Source organism: Aphelocoma coerulescens, chromosome 30 (genome assembly GCF_041296385.1).
Source record: "Aphelocoma coerulescens isolate FSJ_1873_10779 chromosome 30, UR_Acoe_1.0, whole genome shotgun sequence".
Lineage (NCBI taxonomy): Eukaryota > Metazoa > Chordata > Aves > Passeriformes > Corvidae > Aphelocoma > Aphelocoma coerulescens.
Window position 1 is genome coordinate 118,702 of NC_091043.1, and position 12,921 is coordinate 131,622.

The following is a 12,921-nucleotide window of genomic DNA, read 5'->3' on the forward strand; positions in this document are numbered from 1 at the left end:
GCGAGCTCTGCCGCAGCCCGGCCCGATGGGCCCCGCCACCCCGCTGCTGCCGGGGGGCTGACGGCGACCCCCGCCCGGCCCCGCCGCCCCGAGGGAGGGCCCACCACCCACCGGCGCCGCCGCTTTCGCCTTTTTTTCTATCCGTTGGATTTTGTGGCTGTTTGGGGATTTTGGGGGAGATTTTTTACCTTTCCCCCCCTCTCACGGATGGTCCGGGCCGGGGGCGCCGGGATGCGCTGAGCGAGCCCCGGGTTTTTCCGCGCCTCCCCCCCGCCCCAAATTACCGCAACCCCCCCCCGGCGGGGGCACCGCGAGCCGCAGCGCCGGGACCCCCGCACTCCGCTCCGGGGCACTGCGAGCCGCAGCGAAGGGACCCCCCCACACCGGGGCGCCAGGAGCCGCAGCGGGGGGCTCGGCCCTCCCGGTACCGAGACACCGGGACCCACCCCCCGAAACCGGGGCACCGCGAGCTGCAGCGCCAGGACCCCCGCAACCCCCTCCGGGGCACCGGGACCCCCCCGCGCCGGGAGCCGCAGCGTCGGAGACCCTCTTTACACCGGGGGGGGCTCCCCCACCCCCTCCGCACCGGATTGCGGGGGGGGCACGGCAAGAGAAGAGCCCCCCCATCCTCCGGGGCACCGCGAGACGCAGCGGAGGGACCCCCCCATACCGGGGCACCGGGAGCCGCAGCGCCGGGACCACCCCCCGCTTCGGGGCGCCGCGAGCCGCAGCGGAGGGACCCCCGCATCCCGCGGACCCCCCTCTGCCGGGGGTCCCCCCCCGCCGCACCGGCTCGCGGGGGGGGGCGCGCCGCACTGGAGGATGCTCGGAATGCCGGCACCGCTCCCGTCCGCCGCCTGAGCGCCCCGCGCCCGGTCGGGACGGACCCCGACCCCCCCCCGAGCGTTTGGGGGGGGCCCATGGGATGTGATGAGCTCCTCGACGGTGCCGACCTCAGCAGCGTGACCCCCCCCCCGGCGGGATGGCTCGTTTCGGAGAGGAGGTGGCGGCCCGCTACGGGCCCGGCGGCGGAGGGAGCGGCCCCGGGGCGGCGGCGGGGGGCCGGGGCGCGGGGGGGGGCCCGCGGCAGGGCCCCCCCGGGGCGCAGCGGCTCTACAAGCAGTCCATGGCCCAGCGCGCCCGCACCATGGCCCTGTACAACCCCATCCCGGTGCGGCAGAACTGCCTCACCGTCAACCGCTCGCTCTTCCTCTTCAGCGAGGACAACGTGGTGAGGAAATACGCCAAAAAGATCACCGAATGGCCATATCCTTTCTGGGGGGGGGGCCCGCGCCTCCGCACCGGACCCCCCGGCCGAGGGGACCCGGCTCTGGCACTCCCCGTGCCCCGTGATGGGAACCTGGGACTAGCACAATGACCCCGGCCCCAGCCCACAGCCCCAACGTCTGGCCCTCATTGGGGTCTCCTGTCCGGCATTAGGGTCTCCAGTCTCCTATTGGGGTCACCCTGTCCTGCACTGGGGTCCGCAGACCCTCACTGGGGTCTCCGTGCCCTGCATGATCTCTTCAGTCCCGTATTGGGATCCCCATCCTCATATCGGGGTCCCAATATGATGGCTCCATGCCCTGACCCGCTTTGGGGTTCCCCTGACCTGCATGAGGGTCCCTATCCCCTGACCTCCATCGAGGACCCCGTTTCCCTGCCCTGCACTGGGGTCCCCATTCCGGTCATGCGTCACCTCTCCATCCCCATATCGGGGTCACCATCCCCGTACTGGGTCACCGTGTCCTGCACTGGGGTCCCCAGCCCCACACTGCGGTCCCCATCCTGTGTCCTGCACCTCGTTCCCATCCCATGTCCCTTTGCCCTGCACTGGGGACTCCAGACCCATATTGGGGTCACCATGTCCTGATTGGGATCCCCATCCAATGTCCCTGTGCCTGTGACCTGCACTGGGGTCCCCGGCCCCTTTTTGGGGTCCCCAACCCCTCGCCTTGCACTGGGGACCCCATTTCTCTGCCCTGCATTGGGGTCCCCATGCCCCTGCTGCCCCCCCCCATACAGCCCCCCTCCCCACATTTGGGGGGTCCAGCTCATCCGGGGGGGGAGAGGGGGACCCAATTGCACCAGCACCTCCCGGTGCCCGATTTTTGGGGAGAATGTGTGACCTGGCATCCCCGAGCCCCCGCACCCCACAACCCTCCTGTCCTCCCCCCTATTTCCATCCCTCCGGGGTCCCCGCTGACTCGAGGTGTCCCCAGATCTGTCTTCCCTCCTCAGCTGGGGTGTCTGGGGGCGCAGGGCTGTTTTGGGCTATTTTGGGCTATTTTGGGGAGGTGGAGCCCCGGCCCTGCTGCCCTTGGCGTTCCTCCGAGCCTCTTCCCCGTTTTTCCTGCCCCCAAAATCCTCGGCGGGTAGCAGCAACCCAAAAAGGCCCCTGTGACCCCAAAAGGACCCCCACCATCCCAAAACTGCCACTGTCGCCCCACAACCCACCGCTGTCACCCCACACACCGACACTGACACCTCTCCTGGCGGCTGGGGGGGTCGTCACGCGGTTTTGAGGGTCTCTGGGTCCACCACGAGCTTTTGGGGACCCCCCGACACCCGGGGCACTTTGGGGGCGAGGTCACCCCCTCGGGCACATCCGATGTGCCCGCCAGAGGGCATGGGGGGTCCGGGGGTGCGGGGTTGGGGGTGCGGGTCGCGGGGGGGGCGGGCTGCGCCGTTCGGTGCCGCAGCGGGGCCGGGCAGCGCCGTCCCCGGGGCGGTGGCGGGCGAGCGGGTCCCGGTGCCCCGGGGCAGGGGCGTCGCGGCGGGGCGGGGCCGGGCAGGGGTCTGGGGATGTTGGGGTGCCCCGGGGTCCCGGGGGGGGGAGGTGATGCATAGCCCCCCGCCCTCCCCGGCGCGGCCCTGCGGGTCCCATCCTGCGGCACGCAGAGCCTCCCACGCCGGTCCCGGGGCGAGGGGGCGGCGGCAGCCGGGGGTTGCTCCCGCGGCGCCCCAAAATCCGTCCTGGGGGGAATCCCGGGGGGCGCGCGGAGGGGAGGGGGAGCCTCCCGATCCCGGTTTGGGGGCGCAGAGCCCCATAGCAGGGAGGCTGTGCCGTGCTGGATCCGTGCTGGATCCGTGCTGCATCGCCGCGCTTCGCTGCCCCCGATAACCGGGCCGGGCCGTGCCAGGAGCCGTGCCGGGCCGGAATCCGGCACCGGATGCCCGGGCCATGCCAGGAGCTGGGCCGGATCCTGGCTGCGGGAGCTGTGCCATGCCAGGGAGCCGTGCTGGACGCCCGGGCTGTTCCAGGGAGCCGGGTAGGGCCAGATCCCGGTACCGGGAGCCGTGCTGGGTACCCGTGTCATGACGGAGGTACCGGCACCAGATCCTCGGCTGTGCCAGGGAGCCGCACCGGGCCGGATACCGGCACCGGGAGCTGGTCAGTGCCAGGGAATCCTGCCGGGCTGGATACTGGTACTGGGAGCTGTGCTGTGCCAGGGAGCCGTGCCTGGTAACAGTGCGGTGCCAGGGAGCCGCGCTGGCCCAGATACCGGCGCCGGGGGACATATTGTGCCGGGAAGAGGTGCTGGAGAACCGAGCCGTGCCACCGAGCTGTGCTGGAGAGCAGCGCCAGGTCCCTGTGCCAGGGCTGTGCCCGGTGCCTGTGCCAGGTCACAGTGCTGTGCCGTAGCTGTGCCGGGATGGCAGAGTGGGGTGGCCATTCCGGGTGGCCCCGTTGTGCCAGGCTGGATAACCAGGCCAGGCTGTGCCAGAGAGCCGTGCCGTGCCAGGGAGCTGTTGGGACAGCCGTGCCATGCTGGAGCGCCGGGTGGCCGTTGGGATGGCCATGCCATGCTGGACAGCTGTCCCGTGCCAGAGAGCCATGTTGGCCAGCAGGGCCACGCCGGAGATCTGTGTGGGACACCCGTTCCGTGCCGGGCTGTGGGGCCGCAGCCATCCCCTGCCCCGGCCTCGTGGGGTCCGGCCTCATCTTTGTGACCTTCAGTGCCACTATGGCCCCAGCCATGGGCACCACTGGTGGGGCGGGATATGGGGCAGGGGACAGGGCCGTGGGACAGCAGCTGGGGACGCGGGACAGGACACGGACACGTCCCCGCAACCCCCGGGGGTGCCACTGCCCGGTGCCCGCGGGCCGGGCGGGGCCGTGTCGGCCGCGGCGGGTCCCGCTGTCCCCGGGGCGCTTTGATCGCTCCTCGGAGCCGAGGCCGTGGCTGCCGCTTTGATGAGGGAATTAATTAATGAGCTGCCGAACACGCGGGCACCGACACCGGGGCAAGGCGAGGGCCTTGGCCCCGCTTTGGGCACCCCGTGACCCCACTCCTGCCTCAGTTTCCCCCCTGCCAGTGCGGTTTGGGGGTCCCCCAGCCCCGTTTTTTCCTTGACTCGCCCCCCACTCCTTTTGAATACATGATTTTAGCCACCATCATCGCGAACTGCATCGTCCTGGCGCTGGAGCAGCACCTGCCCGACGAGGACAAGACCCCCATGTCGGAGCGGCTGGTGAGCAGGGGGCGAGTGGGCTGGGGAGGGTCCCCCGTACCCCTGAGGCTTGGGGAGGGTCCCTGGGGCTCCCAGGAGGGTCCCTGCAAACCTTAGGGGCTCCAGCAAGGGTCCCTGGGCACGTCTGGAGCTCTGGTGAGGGTCCCTGGACACCCTGGGGGTGCCAGCAGAGGTGCCCGGGCACCCCTTGGGCTTTAGTGGAGGTTCCTGGGGGTTCTGCTGGGGGTCCCTGGCCACCCTGGGGGCTCAATCAAGTGTCCCCAGCCCCCCGCGGAGTCCCTGCTGTGTCCCTGCCCCCCCTGCGTGGGCAGCAGGATGGGGGGTTGGGAGGGGGGCTGCCAGCCCGCACCTGGCCCACGCCGGCCACGATTCCCAGCTCCCCCCGGACCCGCCGGCGTCCCAGTTTCCTCCTTTTTGGGAATCTGGGCCACGCCGGGAGCGTCGCCGCCTCCGCCCGGGGCCACCTGGGGAGGGCTGGAAGGGGCCGGGGGCAGCGCTGACCCCTCGCCCCGGGGGCAGGGGGTGTCCGGAGGTGGTGGCGTCCCCTCGCACCCGTCCCCGACACCTGTCCCCGCGCCCAGGATGACACGGAGCCGTATTTCATCGGCATCTTCTGCTTCGAGGCGGGGATCAAGATCATCGCGCTGGGCTTCGCCTTCCACAAAGGCTCCTACCTGCGCAACGGCTGGAACGTCATGGACTTCGTGGTGGTGCTCACGGGGTGAGGGGCGCGCGGGGGACACCGGGGACACAGCTGGGACACAGCTGGGACGCGCCTATTTGGGGACAAACGCGTGTCACCGCGTGTCCGTGCCCGTGGGGACCCACCCCACGCAGGTGTGCGGGTGCAGGACCCCCGCCCCCGTCCCCACCTCTGCCCCACCCTCGTGTCCCACGTGTCCCCGCGCGTGTGCGGGGCCGCCGAGCTCGTCCCTGTCCCCGTGTCCCCGGGGGCCTCCCGGCGCTGTCACAACGTGTCTCCGCGGTGTCACTCAGCGCGCGGCACCGGCACCCGCTGGCAACTCCGGCAGCTCCGCCTGCAGCTCCAGAATCCCCCCGGCCATGGCAGCATCGCCCCAGAGACCCCCGGTCACAGAGACCCCCGGTCTCAGCCCCCCCATTCCCCCCCCCCGTGTCCTGTGCTTGCCCAGTGGAGAAACTGAAGCGGGAATTTTGGGGAGCTCTTTTGGGGGCTATTTTGGGGGGGCTCTGTCCTGCACCCCCTGGCCTCCCTCACCCTCTGTTCCCAGCATTGCTCCCCCCCAGTAATTGGGGTGATGAGGGGGTGAATTAATTGGGGTGATTTGGGGTGAATGAAAGGGGGTGACAGAGGGTGGATAAATTGGGGTAAATGGGGGTACTGGGGGTCGCGTCTGACTGCGATGACGGGGGGGGTGATGGATGAGCATCGCCATCAGGTTGCCATGGCAACAGGGGACCCTCCGCAGCACCGGGGTCAGCAATGAACCCCTGGGGTACACCCGGGACCCCCTTTGGCTCGCCGGGCACCCCCTCCAGCCCCTCGGGGATGCCGGAGCCGGTGCTGGCCGGTGGCAGCGACCCCCGGGCTGGGACCAGCGCTGGCATCAGCCACCACCGGCAGCATCGCCGGAAAAGGCTAAAAATAGCCCCGAGCTGCCGCCCGCGCTGGCGGCACCGGCTGCCGGCCCTGCGGCACGTGGCCCTGCGGCGGGGACACGGGGACTCGCGCGGGCCGCGACAGCACCGCCGCGGGCTCGTGGTGGCCGCGGGCTCGTGGCCGTGTGACAGGGACGGGGGGGGGTCGTGGGGGCCAGGGGCTCGTGGCCATGTGACAAAGATTTGGGAGCTCATGGGGGCCAGGGGCTCGTTGCTCTGCACTGGGGCCAGGGGCTCGCCGTGGCTGTGACAGCACACCCGCGGGCTCGTGGCCCTGTGACAGGGACACAGGGGCTTGTGACAGCTGTGACAGTGTGGCCACAGGCTCATGGTGGTGGCCCTTGGACATGGTGGTGGCGTGGCCAGACATGCCATCTCTCGATGGCCGTGGTGACCGGTTGTGGGGGCCCCTGGCCGTGCTGGGGTGTGTCAGTGGCTGTGGCCGCTCTTGGCAGCCGCAGTGGCCCTGCTGGGGGTCCCCACACCCGCTGACCCTGCTGACCCCACTGTCCCCGCAGCATCCTGGCCTCGGTGGGCTCCCAGTTTGACCTGCGGACGCTGCGGGCCGTGCGAGTGCTCCGGCCCCTCAAGCTGGTCTCGGGGATCCCAAGTGAGTGCAGGGGGGGGTCCCTGGGAGGATCTGGGAGTCCTCGGGAGGATTTGGGGTGCCGGGGGGGGGGCGTGGCTGCTCAGCCGCCGCTGCTGCAGGTTTACAAGTCGTGCTGAAGTCCATCATGAAGGCGATGATCCCGCTGCTGCAGATCGGGCTCCTGCTCTTCTTCGCGATCCTCATCTTCGCCATAATAGGATTAGAGTTTTATATGGGCAAATTCCACACCACCTGCTTCGACCTGGTCACAGGTGGGGCCAAACGCCCCTGATCCCCCTCCAAAACACTGCCCAAATCCCCTCCAACTCCCCTAAACCTCCCTAAGTCCCCCCTACACCTCCCTGAACCCCCTCCCCACCTCCTAAACCCCTCTCAAACTCCTCTCCCCGCCCAATCCCCCCTCCATCCACCAAAACCCCCTTTGAGTCTGCCCCAAACCCTCTACAAAACCCCTAAACCCTCTAAATCCCCACCAAACCCTCTCCAAACCCCAACCCCCACTTAAATCCTCCCCAAACCCCCTCCAAGTCCCTCAAACCCTCCCTAAAGCCCACCGCCCCTCCGTCCAGCACCCCTCAATCCCCTCTAACCCCCCAAACCCTCTCTAACCACCCTTAACTCCCCCTGAATCCCCTGAAATTCCCCTAAACCACCCCCCAAAATCTCCCCCCCTCCCCTTCCTGCCTCAGTTTCCTACCGGGGCGGGCTGGGATCCCGAGGCTGGGATCACCGGGGTTGGGAGCAGGGTTGGGGGGCCGAATCCTTCCCTCACACCCCTCCGAACCCCCCGCCCCCCCGCCCCAAACCTCCCCGGGCCGGCGGCCAGCGCCCGATTTGGAATGTCCTAATTGCTGCTCTCCCTTGATGAAGCCGTTAATTGGCCGCGGTTATTTCTGTCCGTGCCCTGCGGCGGAGGGGAGGGAGGGGGGGGGGTCCTGGGGACACGGAGGGGACCAGACAACGGGACCCCCGCCCTCCCCAGACGAGATCAAGGTGGAGGTCCCGTGCGGGACGGACGAGCCGGCCCGGATCTGCCCCAACGGCACCAAGTGCAAGAAATACTGGGAAGGGCCCAACTACGGCATCACGCAGTTCGACAACATCCTCTTCGCCGTGCTCACCGTCTTCCAGTGCATCACCATGGAAGGGTGGACCGACCTCCTCTACTATGTGAGGTTCTGGCCCCTCTCGGTGCCCTCCGGTCCCCTCCCGGTCCCGTCCCGGTGCCCACCCGGTGCCCTCCCGGTGCCCGGTCTCCTCCCGGTGCTCCCCTCTCTCTGGAGTCCCCTCCCGGGTCTGCCCCCTCCTGTCCCCCCGTGTCCTCCCCTAGGTCCCCCCACATGACTTCATGTAACCCTCGTGGGACCCTTCCGAAACTCAGGGGACCCCCTGGGAACTCCTCCAGGTCATGGGGCCCTTTGGGGATCTCCCCCCGACTCATGGGACCCCTCCAACTCGTGGGAACCCCATCAGGTCATGGGATCCCCCCCCCGCGAATTATGGAACCCCCCGAGCTCACCGGACGCCCCCAATTCCTGGGATCCCCCCCAAATTTCATGGGACTCCCCCATTCCCTGTCGTCCTCCCCCCCATTTCCCAGAGCAACGACGCCTCAGGGAACACTTGGAACTGGCTGTACTTCATCCCCCTCATCATCATCGGCTCCTTTTTTATGCTCAACCTCGTGCTGGGGGTCCTGTCCGGGTAAGCGGTGCGGGGGGGGGCTCCGAGGGGGGAGTCCGCGGTGCCCCCCCGGACCGGCGCTGACCGGGGGGGTCCGCAGGGAGTTTGCCAAAGAGCGGGAGCGGGTGGAGAACCGCCGGGCGTTCCTCAAGCTGCGGCGGCAGCAGCAGATCGAGCGGGAGCTCAATGGATACATGGAGTGGATCTCCAAGGCGGGTGAGGGTCGGGACCATCCCTCAAAACCCTCCCGACCCCCCCCAAGTCCCCCCTACCTCCATAACCCCCTCCCAACCCTTTGCATGCCCCCAAAACCCCCTGAAATCCCTTCCCAAAGCACTCGAATTCCACTCAAATCCTCTCCAAACTCTCTACAACCCGCTGGGACCCCCCCAAATTCTCCTCAGCCCACCCTAAAACCCCCTCTATCCCCTCCAGCTCCCCCCAGTCTCCCCAAATCCCCTCCAACCCACCCGGGGCATTCCTGGGATCCCCTCAAACCCTGCCAACCCTACCCAACCCTCCCCAAACCCTCTTAACCCCTCCCAACGCACCCCAATCTCCCCCCAAACCCTCTCCAATCCCTTCCAGGGTCTCCAACCGCCCTCTCGGGACCCCCTGGATAACCCAATGCCCTTCCACCCCCCCCCCGGACCCCTAAAGAGCCCCTTAACCATGCTCTCAACCCTTTCCAAACCCTCTTAAATGTCCCCAAATCACCCCCAAGCCCTCTCCCCCCGGCCCTCCCAGGGGTTCCAAATCCCTCTCCCGCCCCCGGCCCCCCCCCCGAGGTCCCCCCGAGCCCCCCTGAGCCCCCCACTTTCCCTCAGAAGAGGTGATCCTGGCCGAGGACGAGCCCGAGGCCGAGCCCCGGCGCCCCTTCGATGGTAAGTGCGCAGCCCCCGCCCCCCGCCCCGCCCCGGGGGCGACCCCCGCCCGGCCCGGGGGTGTCTCAGAGACCCCCCCGGGTGACGGCCGCCCCCCTGTGCCCCCCCCTGCGGGAGCTCTCCGGAGGGCCACCAGCAAGAGGAGCAAGACGGACCTGCTGAGCCCCGAGGAGGGCGAGGAGCAGCTGGGGGACATCGCGGCCATGGGTGGGTGACGGAGGACAGGGCGGGGGGGGCTATAGGGGATCGGGGTGACTGGGAGAGGGACGGGTGGGGGGATGATTTGGGGAGGAGTGGGTGCCCCAGGGGTGGTTTGGGGCGGGTGGGTGCCCCCAGGGATGGTTTGGGGGTGTTTTGGGGTGACATGGGGGGGTGATGGGTGACAGGGGGGCAGCCTGGCGTGACACGCCGGGCCCCGGGGGGATCTCCTGCAGGGTCCCCCTTCGCCCGTGCCAGCCTCAAAAGTGCCAAGCTGGAGAATGCCACCTTCTTCCACAAGCGGGAGCGGCGGATGCGCTTCCACATCCGGCGGATGGTGAAAACTCAGGCCTTCTACTGGACCGTGCTCAGTCTGGTAGCCCTCAACACCCTGTGTGTTGCTATCGTTCACTACGACCAGCCAGATTGGCTTTCCGACTTCCTCTGTGAGTCAGCCCCAACCCCCGGAACCCCCGGAGCCCCTTGGAGCCCCCCGGAGCCCCCCAGAGCCCCCCAGCAGCCCCCAATGCTCCGTGTGTTCCTATCAGGCACCACAACCACCCGCTCTGGATTTCCAACTCCCTCCAGGAGTCACCCCAGATCCCCAGAGACCCCCAGAGCCCCAGGGAGAGCCCCACAGAGTCCCCCCAAACCCACTGGAGACTCCTGGAGTCCCCCAGAACCAACCAGACCCCCCCAGAGCCTCCCCAAGGGCCCCCAAGCCCCCTGGACCCCTCCAGCTGATGTGACACCCCCCCCCCCCAGCTTTTGGGACCCCCAGCCTCCTGGGATTCCCCAGCCCATGAGACCCCCAGGACCCCCTGGAGTGTCCCCCCCTCACTGCTGTGTCCCCCCCTCCTCAGACTATGCAGAATTCATTTTCTTGGGACTCTTTATGTCCGAAATGTTTATAAAAATGTACGGGCTGGGGACGCGGCCTTACTTCCACTCGTCCTTCAACTGCTTCGACTGTGCCGTGAGTGCTGGGACGGGACAGGAATGGGGCTGGGATGGGATGGGGTGGGACGGGACGGGAATGGGGCTGGGATGGGATGGGGTGGGACGGGATGGGATGGGACGGGACGGGATGGGATGGGATGGGATGGAATGGGATGGGGTGGGGTGGGGACCATCTGGGGACACTGTCCCGCTCCCAGGTTATCATCGGAAGCATCTTCGAGGTGATCTGGGCTGTTGTGAAGCCAGGAACATCCTTTGGGATCAGCGTGCTGCGAGCTCTCAGGTTACTGCGCATCTTCAAAGTCACCAAGTGAGTCCCGTGTCCCCCCGTGTCCCCCAGTGTCCCCCCACGTCCCCTCATGTCCTCTCATGTCCCCATGTCCCCCCACGCCCCCCTGCACCCCCCACAGCCTGGTGCTGTTCCCGTAGGTACTGGGCTTCCCTGCGGAACCTGGTGGTGTCCCTGCTGAACTCCATGAAATCCATCATCAGCCTCCTCTTCCTCCTCTTCCTCTTCATCGTGGTCTTCGCCCTTTTGGGGATGCAGCTCTTTGGGGGACAGTGAGTGACTGGCTGGGGAAATGGGATCTCCTGGGTCTCTGTGCCCCCACGTCCCTGCTTGGGGGGCACCTGGTGCTGGTGGGGCTCCCACCGCTGCCCCCCCAAACCCCTCCAGGTTCAATTTTGACGACGGGACCCCTCCCACCAATTTCGACACTTTCCCAGCAGCAATAATGACAGTGTTTCAGGTAGGCCCCACCCCCAGGGCGGTCTCTGAGGGGGCGGGGGGCTTGTGGGGGGTCCCCGCTGCCCCCAGGGCTCCTTCCTCCCCCCCCAGATCCTGACGGGAGAAGACTGGAACGCGGTGATGTACGACGGGATCAAATCTCAGGGTGGCGTCAAGGGCGGGATGGTTTTCTCCGTCTACTTCATCGTCCTCACCCTCTTTGGCAACTGTATCCTGGGGGTCCTGGGGGTCCCGGGGGTGCTGGGGGGCTCGGGGAGAGTCCTGGGAGGGGAGGGGCTTCCCTGGTCCCTGCTTTGCCTTGACGCGGCTCCCAGACACCCTCCTGAACGTCTTCTTGGCCATTGCCGTGGACAACTTGGCCAACGCGCAGGAGCTCACCAAGGTCAGGAGTCTGGGGGTTTTGGAGGGCCCGGGGGGGGGCTTGGAGGGTCTGGGGGTCTCAGAGCCGGGCTGGACATGGCGCTGGGGCTTTGCAGGACGAGCAGGAGGAGGAGGAAGCCGCCAACCAGAAGCTGGCGCTGCAGAAGGCGAAGGAGGTGGCCGAGGTCAGCCCGCTGTCTGCAGCCAACATGTCCGTCACCATGTGAGTGTCTGGAGCCAGCTGGGATCATCCCGGATCCATCCCCAGAGCCATCCCAGAGCCAGGCCAGACCCACCCTGGCTCCATCCTTGGGTCCATCCTGAATCCTTCCTCAGCTGCATCCCCGGATCCATCCCGGCTCCATCCCAGCTCCGTCCCTGGGTCCATCCTGGCTCCTTCCTCGGCTCCATCCTGGCTTCATCACAGCTCCATCTGCGGATCGATCTCGGCTCCATCCCAGATCCATCCTTGACTCCATCCCAGCCCCATCCCAACTCCATCCCGGCTCCATCCCATCCCCACCCTTGCCTCCATCCCGGACCCGCCCCAGCTCCGTCCCAACCCCATCCCGTCCACACCCCGGCCCCTCCCGACCCAATCCCGCCCCCGGGGCCGCAGGAAGGAGCAGCAGAAGAACCAGAAATCCTCCAAGTCGGTGTGGGAGCAGCGCACGAGCGAGCTGCGCAAGCAGAACCTGCTGGCGAGCCGGGAGGCGCTGTACAGCGAGCTGGACCCCGAGGAGCGCTGGAAGGTGCCGTACGCCCGCCACCTGCGCCCGGACATGAAGACACACCTGGACCGGCCCCTGGTCGTGGACCCGCAGGAGAACCGCAACAACAACACCAACAAGACGCGCCCCGGGGAGCCCCCGCCCGACCCCCGCTTCGGGCCGCTCCGCGCCGAGGAGCTGCGCCGGCAGCAGCCGCGCTACCCCGACCACGGAGGCGGCCCCCGGCCCGGGGACCCCTCGGGACCCCCCCCCGGGAGCCGCCGTCCCCGCAGCAGCAGCCGCGAGCCGGAGCGGGAGCCCAGCCAGGAGCGCGGCTACGCCGAGGGCGAGCGGCCCAAAGGGCGGCACCGCAGCCGCGACGGCCGCGCCGGGTCCCCGCCCGAGCGGGAACACCGGCGGCACCGCGGGCACCGGCGCGGGGCCGAGGAGGGCGAGGAGGGCGCCAGGCCCGAGCGGCGGCCGCGGCACCGGGACGGGGGGCGACAGCCACGGGGCGAGGGCGACGGAGAGCACGGGGACGGCGAGCGGCGGCGGCGGCACCGGCACGGGGCACCGCCCGGGTACGACGGCGAGGGCAGGAGGGAGGACAAGGAGCGGCGGCACCGGCGGAGGAGGTGAGGGCGCGGGAGAGAC

At 68.6% G+C, this 12,921-nt stretch overlaps 1 protein-coding gene across 1 annotated transcript in view; it reads left to right on the forward strand.

The window, feature by feature from the left end:
- The first annotated feature begins 982 nt into the window (after positions 1-982).
- Positions 983-12,921, forward strand: part of CACNA1A (calcium voltage-gated channel subunit alpha1 A) — a 28,354-nt gene continuing 16,415 nt past the window's right edge. The window contains 19 exon segments of the mRNA XM_068997850.1: positions 983-1,266; positions 4,371-4,476; positions 5,058-5,197; positions 6,633-6,724; positions 6,823-6,975; positions 7,707-7,894; positions 8,325-8,428; positions 8,508-8,623; positions 9,235-9,291; positions 9,409-9,498; positions 9,726-9,935; positions 10,353-10,465; positions 10,647-10,759; positions 10,879-11,010; positions 11,126-11,198; positions 11,288-11,405; positions 11,512-11,579; positions 11,674-11,780; positions 12,177-12,902. Of these exon segments, the coding sequence (XP_068853951.1) occupies positions 983-1,266; positions 4,371-4,476; positions 5,058-5,197; positions 6,633-6,724; positions 6,823-6,975; positions 7,707-7,894; positions 8,325-8,428; positions 8,508-8,623; positions 9,235-9,291; positions 9,409-9,498; positions 9,726-9,935; positions 10,353-10,465; positions 10,647-10,759; positions 10,879-11,010; positions 11,126-11,198; positions 11,288-11,405; positions 11,512-11,579; positions 11,674-11,780; positions 12,177-12,902 (2,990 nt within the window).